General features: G+C 40.7%; 1 protein-coding gene across 1 annotated transcript in view; it reads left to right on the forward strand.

Moving 5' to 3' along the window:
• The first annotated feature begins 896 nt into the window (after positions 1-896).
• Bpifc (BPI fold containing family C) overlaps positions 897-14,429 on the forward strand; it is a 56,386-nt gene continuing 42,853 nt past the window's right edge. Inside the window, exons 1-2 of the mRNA XM_055627952.1 lie at positions 897-942; positions 13,219-13,342. Coding sequence (XP_055483927.1) covers positions 13,219-13,342 — 124 coding nt within the window. The 5' untranslated portion in view covers positions 897-942. The remainder of the gene's footprint in view (positions 943-13,218; positions 13,343-14,429) is intronic.

A 14,429-nucleotide genomic window follows, 5' to 3' on the forward strand; every position in this document is an offset into this window, starting at 1 on the left:
AAACACATACAACTTGTGTCAAAGAAATGCTGGGACAGGAAGTCATTATAGCATTCTGAAGAGGAGCAGCTATTTAGAGATGTTCTCTGTAGTCCAGCCTTGAATGAGAAAGATATTAACTAACTACATCAACCTGGTTATCAAGCCTCATGCTTTCAGACTGAATCTCTTGATCCACTTGAAGTCCAAAACGTATTCTACATCATAGTGGAGCCATCCACTGCAGACACTCTGACCTGGCTTATTGTCCCAGAAAGGAAAACTCTTTCTTCTCTTCTAAGTCAGTATTTCCATTTCCCTCCCACAGTGCTGGGGATGGAATCCAGGGCCTTAGACCTGCTAGTTAAATACTCTATTACTGAGCTGTATCCTGAGTCAGTTCAAGAAGAGTTAACATCTTTAAAAAAAAAAAAAAATAGATCAGTGGCAGTGTGTGCTTTTAATCCCAGCACTCAGGAGACAGGAGGCAGAGCTCTATGAATTCAAGGCCAGCCTGGTCTACAGAATGGGTTCCAGGATAGCCAGAACTAAAACAGAGAAACACCATCTTGAAAAAAAAAAAAACATTAAAAAAATAGATCAGAAGTATTTTTTTAATCATTTTGGTAAAGTAGCTCAGTGTATCATAAATGTGCTGTGTGCGTATTTGGCATGTGAACACACATGTGTTATAGGAAGGTAATGATTGCCTGGTGGCCTTGTCTGTTCATCTGGGGAGAGATTGTAAGCATTCATTCATGCCATTGAGTAATCATAGTGAAGCAATTATGTATCACATTTTGAAAGAGTCATCTGAAAAAAAAAAGTTCACAGCTGAGATGACTCAGACTTAATTATCTTGCTGTTTCAGCAGCTACCTTCAAGGCTCAAGGTAGAGAACACTCCTGTTTCGAAGGCAAGGGAATCAAAGTACTCCAGCTTTGGACGCTTCCTGAGCTTGAGGTAAGAATCCCAAACAAACTTCAGGTCTCTACTAGCCCAGGAGTTGGGATGGGGACCTTCAATGCAGACTTAACACTGAGTAGTCAGCTGTCAAGTGTTCTGAATTCTTACTGCCTTGGGATTTTTCATGCTGTGTCTGTTCGTCATCCTGGTTCATCTGGAGCCCTCCTAAGAAAGAGGTTTAGAGAGCCCTAAGAACAGGGAAGAATCAATCCGGACAACATATCTAGCTTGAGTTGGTTCATAGTGGCATGGAGTTTGGCTTTTTGATTGCTTCTTTTATCCTCCATTTCAGAGAGGAATCTAGCAAGTGCCAGGAAATTCTTTAGTCTTTCAGTCATTGCGGTTAGAACTAAGGAGCCATTGTGAACTCTGTGCTTCCGAGCTGCGTCTCAAACCACATCGGTGACTTATTCCTGTCACCACAAAACTGTCCTCCCACTCGTCTGAACACTTGAATTTGTCACAACTTGGCAGGAATTTTTGGGACCCTCTGTCACTGGAACTCTATATCACAAATGTAAGGACAGAATCCCTCAAAAGATTTTCCAATTCTGCCCATATTTCCTTTACACTTTTACATATAATTTTTCCTTAACCAACACATTGGAATGACCTAGTAGAGACATCTTCAAACCCGTTGGACTCAGGTTTTCAATGCGTCCCTTTGTTTAGAATGTTGTGCTTGACTTACTGCTTGCTCCCCTATCCAGGGTTTCCAGATCCGTCAAAGGTCTTGCCAGTAATAGCAGTGGGAAGTTCAGCTCCGAGTCTCCAAACTGTTTTAAACTGTACTGGTGTTTTATTATTCCTGGTGTTTGGGACAACCAGATCATATAATCTAGGGACATTTTTCTCTCTGTGGGTTGCCAAGGAAATGTCATGGTGGAGGCTTTGAGTCTTAGAAAGAAACAGTTCCTGAGAGGCCACAGAATGGGTAACTGGCTGGGAGGACTTGTAAATCCTCTTGGATCCTTTCCTTGAGTGGGCAGATCACCCTGCCCTTACTTGTCAGACAAATTATTTAACCTTTCAGAGTCATCAGCTTGTCTGGCAGGGTTACTATCCTCCTTTACCCATAAATCATCAACTGAAAGTTATAGACAATCTAGGCCTTTCTGCTCCAGTAATGTCATTCTCTCATAAGATGTCTGGAGGGAAAATATGTTTTTCTACCTACAATTTGAGTTTCTGGATCACCATCAAAGTACACTGATTCAGACACTCCCCTTAACCAAGGAGGGAAAACCGTTTTAACTCTGGAAGGGAACTTAAAATTCCATTTGTGTCCAAGAAAATATCAAAGAAACTTGCTCAGAAATGCTTGAAAACTTTCTGTTGCTGGTTGGATTTCTTCCCATTGAAAGTGTCACCAGGAATCCTTACCTTAAAAAAAAAATCTCTAGATGAAAACAAAAATCTAGCATTTATCAACTAATTTGATGAAAAATAAAAACAATAACACTAGAATTAGGAACGAGAAGAACAAGAGTTGATTCTCAGGTGCCTGTGGGATTGAATGAGTAAGTAGGACTTTATAATCCTCCATTTCCATGTGTCTAAACTGGAGATAAAACAGTAATATCCACCTCATGAGTTCTGTGGCTAGTTAAAAAAAAAGAACACAAATTTGTCACTATTATGCACTGAGACATTTCAATGCTTCATACTGCTGTGACCCTGTGCATACAATGTGATGTTTGTTATGCTTTTTAACTGCAGATATAAAAATATTTATATATGTGCATATACATGTGTGTGCACATAGTTTAATTATTCTTTTAATTATTCTTCTAGAATCTCTTTTTAATTCTTTATTAATTACACTTTATTCACTTTGTATCCCCCCCCCCGTGGTTCCCTCCCTCCTCCTGTCCCAATCCCTCCCTTCCTCCACCCTCTGCATGCATGCCCCTCCCCAAGTCCACTGATAGGGGAGGTCTTCTTTTCCTTCCTTCTGATCCTAGTCAATTAGGTCTCATCAGGAATGGCTGCATTGTCCTCTTCTGTGGCCTGGTAATGCTGCTTCCCCGTCAGGGGGAGGAAATTAAAGAGCAAGCCAATCAGTTTATATCAGAGACAGTCCCTGTTCCTATTACAATGGAACCCACTTGGACACTGAACTGCCATGGGCTACATCTGTGCAGGGGTCTTAGGTTATCTCCATGCTTGGTCCTTGGTTGGAGTACTAGAATCTCTCTTATCTAATTAGAATCTTGCTGATGTCCTGTTCCTGAATGTTCATACAGTCAAGTTGGTTCAGGCTCTTACCTTTACTTCTCACTTCTATCAAAAATAATTCTCTCTGACAAAAACCCCTCTGGTGCCCATTTCAGAGTGACATTTCTACTTCTAGTCTTTGTCTCCAGGGGTACTAATGGGGACACCAGCAGCATGGCCTCTCCACTTGGTAAAATGTAGAAATTAGTAAATATCTACTAATCTGACACCCTGGGATGTTCTTCTCACTCCCATTATTCCCATTGCTCTAGGCCTAATATCCACTCTAGAATCGTGTGTGTGTGTGTGTGTGTGTGTGTGTGTGTGTTATGATGGGTATGTGTGTGTTTTGACAGATATGTATGTGTTATGATGTGCATGTGTATATTATGATGGACATATGTATGGGTATTCTTGTGTGTATACCTTGTCTCGGAGGCAGCAGGTTAGGTATTTCCTATCTCTCTTCACCTAATTTTTTGGACAGAATTTCTCTATGATCTGGAGCTCACATTTCAGCAAGACTTGGATCCTCCTGTCTCTGCTACATACCCAATATCTCCTACTAAGCACTGGGGTTATAGATGTACCCTGCCATGCTTGGCTCTCATGTGGCTGCTGAGGATACAAGCTCAGGTCCTCATGCTAGCATAGCAAGCACTTTACCCAATGATCAATCTTCCAGCTCTCCAGGATCCCTTGACCACCCTGCCCCCAGGACAATTACAGGATCAGAAAGGCCTAGAATATCAGGAAGCCTCTGGACTTGTCTCCATCCTGAGTATAGGATGCTGTTAATATCCCAGTGCTTTCCATGATATGAAAGCTTCACACCTGTTAACCCTCCTCATATCTCCACCATCAGATAACTTCTCGATTGGCCAGAGGCCTTGCACTCCTACTGAGTGCCTCTCCATCATCTGTCTCTGCCCTTTATCCTCATAGCTGTCTCAACCTTTTCTCAGCTCTGCTTCCCAGGCTCTTCCTGAGGATTGCTCTGCAAATCAAAACCAACTGTGCAAGGCTAAAACATCACACTAGATTCACAAGGCTATACCAGTGTAAAATACCAAAATGTCCCAGAGTGTCCTTAACTGCCCTGACCACCCCTCCTAAATGCCCTATTTCCCCCATGACCCAGATCCAACCCCCCCCCCGATCCTGCTGCAAGACTACACCCCCATCTGATGGGTGTCTATACTCTACTAGTTTATGATGCTACACCAATCATTTCTACAATAGACTGTGCTGCAATCCTGAGTAAGATTAGAGCTATCACTTCCTTTATGTACTCATTGATTTATTCTACTTATCCATCACATGTGACAACGCATACTCACACTCATGCACACCACATACACATATGCAAATAAATAAAAATAATTGAATGGACTTCTAGGGCCATAAGATTTCTGTTCTTATCCCTAGCTAAATAACAGCATAAGCAGTAGGTTTTCTATTTTTGTTTTGTTTGTTTGTTTGTTTGTTGGGTTTTTTTTTTCAGACAGGGTTTCTTTGTGTAGCCCTGGCTATCCTAGAACTTGCTCTGTAGACCAGGCTGGCCTCAAACTCAGAGATCTGCCTATCTGCCTCCAGAATGCTGGGATTAAAGGCCACCGTCACCTGACTATGTGGTTTTAACTGGCTATTATTCATGTATTTAGGGACTGAGGAGTTACCTTTGGTTTGATATTAGATATGTAGAGGAGGCTCCTGGAAGGCAAGGTGAGAGATGCAAGCAGAGCAGGGTAAGCTTACACTTAAAGATAGAGTTATGGACAGGCGAGTCAAGAGTCACTTTCTAAAACTCATTAGTAAAAATACTAATCTGAGCCCAGCCCCCCTGTGTGAGTTTGGTGGTTTATGCATTAGAGAAAACCACTAGTTCAAAGGATGAGTGAGATATCCCTCACCTCCTAAAACAAGCTCACGTGTCAGTGAGCTGCTTTCCTAACATGCTCACCACTGGCATGACTTTGATCCAACAGGGGGCATTTTTTTTTCCATTTCACCCAAAGGCCCAAGAAAGAGTAGTAACAACCTTGCTTGTCCCTCCTTCCTTAATACACTGTTTTGTCCTTCACAAGCAATTCCCTAGACGATCCACTTGTGTACATCATTTGTCCCCATCGCCATGATTGTCACCTCTATGGGCCAAACTTCTCAACTACATTAACCAAGTCCCACCCCACCCACTTACAATTCCTACTTCTCTTCACCTGGGCTGTTCCCAAGGTCTGACCCTCTTCTAATTCTTATCTGGCCACACCACTCCCTCTGTTTAAGCACAGGGATCTCAGAAATGCCTCTGTGTTAACCATCTTCCTTGACTTGTTTTAAATTCATGTGACTTTGGCTTTGTGAATTCATCAGTGACAGCTCACCCAGACTGGAAACACCACAAACAAGAACCAAAGCTTGTGTGGGATCAATCATTTGGCTGTCATCCAAATAAATCTACACCACTGTTGCTATTGGCATCTGTGATTTAGCGGAGAAAAGGGGGATGGTATTCATTCATGGAATGACATTAATTGAATAAGCAAACAATTGATTACTTATACATTCCAAACTCTGGGTGACATAACAGTGAGTGCAATGTGTTTCCTTTCAACACATTTCCTATCTCAACAAGATATGTCTATATGACTACCTTGAGCCAGGCATTGTACTAGACTCTGGAGTTACTGAAGTAAAACACTCCTTTAGTGAAGGGACAGAAAAATACTGAGACAAACACAATGCAGGGCCATGTTTACCTCATACTAAGGTTTCAGAACTGCTCTGAGTTAAGTCGAAACCTGTAAGGCATATTTGACCCAATTCATAGCCTCAGGAAGGAGACAATGATTCAATCAATCATTCAGTGTTGACCCATTGCCTACTGTGTGTCAGTTGCTATCCAAAGTGCTGACATGATAAAGTCATTCCTTGTGAAGCTGAACAATGTCCAGTAAACTAATTAATTAATTAGTCGGTTAATTAAATAATGATTACATTGTAACTTCTTAAGCTAAGGGTCACAGCTCCATATGAGGTCTCATAACTGATGAATAAGTGGAGAAAACTTTACAACAGGAAAAGGTATCTAAGCATACAAGGACCAAAAATTAACCAAAAATCAAACATATAATGAACCTAAAATGTCTCTGGAAATATACCCCAGTGCTCCATTGTGTGATATCACTGGAGCCGTCACTCTGAACAGACGGCATGCTCACTGCAGAGGCTGTCACGCCACATAACACCAACATTTGCTGCTGAAATGCCTCAGTTCAGACTAAAGACTATTTTGCGTTATGAACTGCAGTGTTTTTATTGTACATACAGAGCTTCATTCTCTTCTGGAAACACAATGATCTATTTATAGAAAACAAAGACTTTTGATTGAATTTATTTGTTTTGTGTGTGTTTGGGAGTAAGGGCCTCCATACCACATCAAGTGTGTGGAAATCAGAAGATAATGTGTAGAACTCAGTTCTCTTCTTCTACCCATGTGGGTCCCAGGTTTTCACACTTGGCAGCAAGCTCCTTTACCTGATGAGCCATCTTGTAGACCCAGAAAACAAACCTTTAATGTTTTTCTAGAAACATTACTCAGTATGTAAGTATCAAATTAGTATATCTTTGGATTTTGTTGCATTAGAATGTTTAATTTTTGCAACCATGTGTTGCTTACTTGAATTTCATAAAAAAAAGTAATCATTAAATGGATTTTGTGTTAAACAGATATTCAATAATTTCTTAAATGTCCCTAAATACTTCTGCCTTTTTGTACTGTGCTTATACAAATTAGCATTCTCTACAGTGACTGTTTTAAAATAAAAATATTGACTCTGAAAAATTATTGAATAAATACTCTGAAAAGGTACTGAAGATGTTCTATGTTCAACAGTATCAAATATTCCATGATTTAATTCTTTATGTAAAAATAAACACAGTTTTCTCATTGGTATGCATATTTGCTTTTGTTCTTAATAAATAGTCAAAATTATAAATATTAAAGACTGTTTTGTGTCCCTAGAGATCAATCTCAAGGCAAAAATTCAACCTTTCACTTACAACCTCAGCCTCCCTCCCTTCATTATTTTAATATAAATATCTTTTTTTTTGTTTTATTATCAGGAAATATTGGCTTGGTAGTTTATAAGCCTTTCTAGCCAGAGTAGTCTAAAAATTTGGGGGGCAAAAGGGATTCTCAGTGGAATTTTTTCAAGAAGCCCTGTGGGAGATGATGCATGCTTTGGAGAAAAAAAAATTCTGGGAAAGAGCATAGGTACTGTCAGTCATAGCGGAGGGTCCTTGCTTTGGACAGAGTAGGTAGGAAAGCCTTGCTGAAGTGGCACTGGATATTCCTAGAGAAAGTGAAAGCCCTGGGCATCCCCCTGTCCAAGAAAGACTGTGTGAGGCAGAGGAAACACACACAGAGTGGAGGCAGGCTGCTCATGGCGATCAAGAAAGACCAAGTCAGCTAAACTGGGCACTATTTCCCAGTGTGCACCACAAAGAGTTTCAGTGAAGAGGCAGAGGCTGAGGAGGCCTTGATACTAGTGAAGAGGCTTTGGCTTTTATGCTGAATGAGATGGGAACATTCTGGAGACTGTAACAGAGCCAGCCAGAGGGGCTGATATGAGCCTACCTTCATTTCAAAGGCACCCACTGTCCAGAAAGGGACAAATACTGTAGCAGGGAGACCAAAAGGAGGTTATCAAAGACTCCCATGTGAAGTGACATTGGCTTAAACCAGAGAGGTCTATCTGTCTTCTAGCAGATAGCAGCATATATCAAATGTCCCAATCTGCATAATACTATGCTGGTTAGTTTTTTGTTTGCTTGCTTATTTGTTTTGCTTTGCTTTGCTTTGTTTTTTGTCATCTTGACACAATCTGGAGTCATCTGAGAAGAGGAGATTTCAATTGAGAAAAAGTCCCCAACAGATTGGCTTGTAGGCAAACCTGTATGGCACTTTCTGAGTGGTGATCGATGTAGAAGAGCCTAGGCTGCTGTGGGTAGTGTTACTCCTGGCAGGTGGTCCTGGGGTGTATAGCAAAGCAAACTAAGCAAGCCAGGATGAGCAACACAGTAGTACTCCTCTCCATGATCTCTCCATTAGCTCCTGCCTCCAGGTTCCTGCCCTGCTTGAGTTCCTGCCCTAACTCCCCTCAGCAATGGACTGTTCTGTGGAATTGTAAGCTGAAATCAACCCTTTCTTTCCTGAGTTGCTTTGGAAATGGTGTTGTTTGTTTGTTCAGCCATGCAAACTGTCCCTTAAAAACAAAGTGGAAGACTTTTTTAAAAATACCAGTTAAATTTCTAGTTCAACATGAAAGAGAGGGGGAAAGAGAGGGAGACCATAGTGTTATTTTCCCAAATCTTCTCTTTCATGAGAAATCAACGGTATGTATTTCATTGTGTAGATGAAAAGTAGTTGAAAAAAAATTACACCTTACAAACATTTTAAAGACTTTCATACTTGCTACGAATTAGATTTTTTATGAGAAAGTTTCAGTTTTTTGTTTTTTGTTTTTTTTTTTTGGGGGGGGGTGGTATTTTGGTAGTTTTTTTTTGTGTAATTTTTTTTTTTTTTTTTTTTTTTTTTTTTTTTTGGGGGGGGGAGGAATATGGGTAGTCCTTTTTGGTGAAATGTGATTTTTTTTGTATGTTTTTATTGAAAATAACGTCTTCTCTCATACAATACAACCACACCACCACAGTTTCCCTACCTTCAAGCTCCCCACAACTCCCCTCTCACCCAGATCTACTCTCCCATTGTTTCCTCTTCAGAAAAGAGCAGGCCTCCAAGAGACAACAACCAAACACAATAAAACAAGATAAAAATAAGACAAGGCAAAAGTCCTGGCAAGGCAACCCAACAAGAGGAAAAGTTCCAAGAGTAGGTAAAAGAGTCAGCGATATACCCAGTCCTAAAGTGAGGAGCCCCTCAAAAACACCAAACTAACAGTCATAATGCATGCAGAGGTTCGACCTGGGCTAGACCCATGCAGGTCCCAGATCTGCCACTTTAGTCTCTATGAGTCTATATGAACCCTGCCTAGTTCATTCAGTGGGCCAGGTTCTCATGGTGTCCTCCATCCCCTCTGACTCCTACAATCTTTCCTCCTCCTCTTCCTCAGAGTTCCCTGAATCTGAAGGGAAGGACCTCCAATTTAGACTCTCTCTCTCTCTCTCTCTCTCTCTCTCTCTCTGCATAAAGTCTGCTGTGTGTCTCTGCATCTACTCTCATCTGCTGCATGAGAAAGCCTTTCTGATGATGACTGCACATGACACTGATCTATGAGTATAGCAGAATATCATTAAGAATCATTTCATTGTTTTGTTTTTGCCAGTCATGTTTTGTTCTACCCTATGTCTCTTGGCTACCTAGTTTCTGGTTCTTGGTTACCTAAGCACTGACAGGCATGGGCTCCCTTTCAAGGGATGGGCCTCAAGTTATACCAGACATTAGTTAGCCAGATCCACTATAATTCCAAGCACATCTTGCAGACAGGACAGATTGTAGGCTGAAGGTTTCGTGTAGGCTGAAAGAGAAACGTGGACACCAATCCAGTAGCTTGCAGAGTACCTTCCCGCACAGAAGAGACTAAAATGTAGGCATGAAGGTCCATGCAGGCACCAGCTCCACCTCTCTATGCTCAACAAGCTTTGTGTAGGTAGTCTTCACAATGGGGCCCTGCTGTCAGTTTTCAGAGAGTGACCCACTGTCCTAGCATTAGCTTAGGTTTCTGGGAATCCCCATAGGACCCCCTCAGCCAATAACTCAACTGAATGTAACCCAGTCCCACCACTGGAAGCCTTGCCTGGTAGCAAAAGGTGGCAAGTTCAGATTGTATCCTCCATTACTAGGAGTCTTTATTAGAAAATTTCTTCACAGAAATTCCAGAAAGTTGCCACTGCACTGGGTTTCCACAACACTTTTCAAATGCTCCCCCCCCCATACCAGCCATCTCTCCTCATACTCTCAACTTCCTTCCCTTCCCCAAACCTGATACTTCCTCCCATTCCCCAATCCTCCCATAAAATCCTTTCAATTTCCCCTTCTCAGGGAGATCCATGCTTCCCTGCCTAGAGCCCTCCACTTTACCTGACCTCTCTGGGTCTACTGATTGTAGCTAGGTTATCACTTACCTGAGAGCTAAAAGTTACTTATAAGTGAATACATGTCATATGTGACTTTCTGGGTCTGGGTTACCTCACTGAGGATGACTTTTTTCTAGTTCCATCCATTTGCCTGCAAATTACATGATGTCACTTTTTTTTAACAGCTGAGTAGTATTTCATTGTGTAAATGTTTCTTTTTCCATTGTGCAAAGTTCCCTTATCAATTCTTCTGTTTAGAGATATCTAGGTTACTTCCAGTTTCTGGCTAGTATGAATAAAGTTGCAAGAAACATATCTGAGCAAGTGTTCTTGTGGTAGGACCGAGCATCCTTTGTGCATATGCCCAATTAGGTAGATCAATTCACAACTTTCTTAAGAACTGTCACCTTGATTTCCATAGTAGCTGTACAATTTTAACTCCACATCCTCACATGAACTGTCACTTGTGTTACTGATCTTAGCCATCCTGACAGGTGTAACATGACAGTTTTTGATTTGCTTTTCCCTGATGGCTAAGGATGTCGAACATTTCTTTCTCAGCCATTTGAGATTCCTCTATTGAAAATTCTTTTTAGATATGTACCCCATTTTATTTAGATCATTTTGGTTTTGTAGTATCTAGTTTCTTGAGTTTTTTATATATTTTATATATTAGTCCTTTATTGACTATGGGGTTGGTAAAAATATTTTTCCATTTTGTAGGCTGTCACTTTGATTGATGGTGTTCTTTGCCTTACAGAAGCTTTTCAGTCTCATGAGATCCCATTTATTACTTGTTGATCTTAGTGCCTGCTCTATCAGTTTTCTGTTCAGAAAGTCATTTCCTATGCCAGTGTGTTCAAGGTTAGTCCCCACTTCTGTCAGATTCAGTGTATCTGATTTTATGTTGAGGTCTTTGATCCACTTATACTTTAGTTTTATGCAGGCTGATAAATATGGATCTATTTGCATTCATATACATGCAGACATTCAGTTTGACCAGCACCATTTGTTGAAGATGAATTTTATCCTCCATTGTGTGTTACTGGCTTCTTTCTCAAAAATCAGGCTTTCATAGGTGTGTGGAGTTATGTCTGGTTCCCCAACTTAATTCCATTGTTCAACATGTTTATTTTTATGACAATACCATATGGTTTTTATTGAAATCTAGCTGTTCTTTTATTTTTCAGAACTGTTTCAGCTATCCTGACTTTTTTGTTTCCATATGAAGTTGAGAATTGTCCTTTCAATGTCCGTGAAGAATTGTGTTGGGAATTTGATGAGATTTCATTGAATCTGTAGCTTGCTTTTGGTGGGATGGTTATTTTTACCACGTTGATCCTACAGATCCATGAGCATGAGAGCTCTTTCCATCTTCACATGTCTTCTTTAGTTCTTTCTTCGAAGACTTGAGGTTTTTATCATTTGAATCTTTCACTTGTTTGGACAGAGTTACCCCAAGATATTTTGTATTTTTTGAGGCTATTGCAAAGTGTGTTACTTCCCTGATTTCTTTCTTAGTCTGTTTGTAATTTATATATATGAGGGCTACTGATCTAATCTTGTATCCATTTACTTTGTTGAAAGTGTTTATTAGCTGAAGGAGTTCCCTGGTGGAATTTTTAGTGTCACTTATGTAAGCTATTAAATCATCTGCAAATAATACTTTGATTTCTTCCTTTCCAATTTGTATCCCTTGATCTCAAGTGGCCTGTGGCTGAGCAGGTGTATTTGCCTGAGTTGGGGACTGGAACACGGCAATGAGGTGCAGAAGTAAGGCCAGTGGTATGGCCTGTGGAATCTACAGCAGCTGTGGACAGGGAGGAGGGAAGGCTGCAGCTGGTGTTCTGTTGCAGCGCTAGTGACAACCCTGTGGATTTTGTCTGGGAAAACAGAGAGCTGTTTTGCAACAGCAGTAGAAGCCCTCACTAAGACACATTTATTATGCAAATGTGACAGGAGGATGTGATGAACCATACATGCATGACATACATAGTCAAGGATATTGTCACAGAGGGAACCAAAGCTGATCCAGGAGAATGAATTCACTCTACAGACTATGGGTGGGTGGCCAGAGTATAGGAATGAGAATGGGGTGCATACACACCCACACCCACACCCACACACACACACACACACACACACACCCACCCACACACCCACACACACACACACATGCACGCATGAGTGTATGTGTGTATGTGTGTGGGTGTGTGTGTTCACATATGGAGAGTTGAACAGAAGGCCTATGAGTGTGTGAGAACTGGTCAATCAATGAGTAGCAAGCAGATGTTTCTGCCTGCCCCATTTGAAAAAGCACCACTTGAAGGAGGAAGTATAGCAGCTAAGAAATGCAGAGACAATGAAAGATATTTTTGTTTGTTTTGTTATTTTGATTTGTTTTAAGACAGAGTCTCAAGAACTTGCCAAGGAGGCAATGTTGGCCTTGAACTCCTGACCTTCCTGCTTTAGCCACCCAAATGCTAGGATTACAAATGTGCATAATAATGGCTAGCTTAAATACAATTTTGACTCCTGTAGATAAAGAGGAGGTACCAGTGGACTTTAAGCAGATGAAAGATTGATTCATGGCAATAAGACTACATAACTGACTTACATGTTCTGAAATCTATCTGTTCTGCACTTCACCCTCCCCAGGATCATTCTCAGGGTATACACCTATAGAGACTGTTTTATTACATTGTGTTATAATTGCTTTATGTTCGTGCAAATATCCTAATCTGTGGAAAATAAAGATGAAGGGTCATATGCAGGTCATGTCCACAGCTACAACATATTTTGCTACATTTAGTCAGCAAATGGGCAAAGACATGGATGGATAGGTAAAATTTGAGAAGTTATCAATGAAAATAAGAAAGCCTACAAACACTGGGTGGAATTAACAGTTGAGGAAGTTAAAAAAAATTTAAAGGAACTCTTAATGTTGATTCACTGCAGATGCAAACAAAGCAGGTCCCAGTCCTCTGGGCATGCTTCCTCCTGTGGAAACTCTACATCGCCTCCTCCCAGACTGTTTACCCTGGAATCAAGGCGAGGATCACCCAGTGTGCACTAGACTATGGTGAGTTGGGTACATTCAAAAGTCAGGCTATAGATGCCCTAGATGTGGCCTGTGGTTCAAACCAGCAGGCTGTGAACTGGGTCTGAGAAAAACTCTCAGGGATCACCTAATAAACCCTTATGAAGATGTCGCAGCATTTTCAGTGGTCTAGTCTCTTAATATTAGTGACATTTTATAATGTTAAGTGGTATGTTATTTATGATAGATTTTTCTTTATCAAGTTATTAAGTTAGGACAACATTCATTTAATAAAATAATTTCAATCTATGCTTATTTTGATCTTGAAAAAAATAAGAAAACTTCCTTGGGTCTTCTCAAAAAAAAAAAAAATGTCACAGACAACTGGAAAGAAAGTGTTATCCCCAAAATAGGCACTCTGGTGGAAGACATATTCAAACACACAGGTGTTCTCTCCCTCTTTTCCTCTCCTGCCCCCACCACACATACCAGGGCTCTAAATAAAAATGCATTAGAAAGGGTATAATGGCCCATGTCTTTAATCCCAGCACTCCAAAAGTAAAGAAGGAAAGGATCTCTGCGGCTTTGAGAACAGCCTGGTCTACATAGCAACTTCTAGGCCTTCCAGGGCTACATAGTGAGACCCTGTCTCAAAAACAAGAGGAAACCTGGGATCCTGGAATCATATACAAAGTTTATTGTGGGCCAGTGTGCTTTATTCTTAAGAGGTTCCACCATATAGTGGATGTTCAAAGGGATCTTAGACTGACAGATTAATAGCCACTGCTTTTAGAAGGTCTTTGCAAGACTAGAAACAGAAAAATGTAAGAATATGATTTTATTGAGCTAATCTAAAGTTCAGAGGATCTTGCCTGCAAAACCAAAAATATATGGACCTGTTTTACTCCTGTCACATTTTGCCTCAAATTAGCTGAATATAGATCACCAGATCTCTGCCAATTCTTTTTTTTATTTTAAAAATATTTTAATTGAAATAGAATTGTGTCATTTCCCCTTCCTTTCCTTCCTCCAGCCCCTCCTAGATTCCTTCTCTCAAACTTCGCTAATGCTCTCTCCCTCTCACTCCTCTTAACTCTCTCTCTCTCTCTCTTTCTGTCATTGATAGCCT

This window comes from Psammomys obesus, unplaced genomic scaffold, assembly GCF_907164565.1.
Source record: "Psammomys obesus unplaced genomic scaffold, mPsaObe1.curated_primary_1811, whole genome shotgun sequence".
Taxonomy (NCBI): domain Eukaryota; kingdom Metazoa; phylum Chordata; class Mammalia; order Rodentia; family Muridae; genus Psammomys; species Psammomys obesus.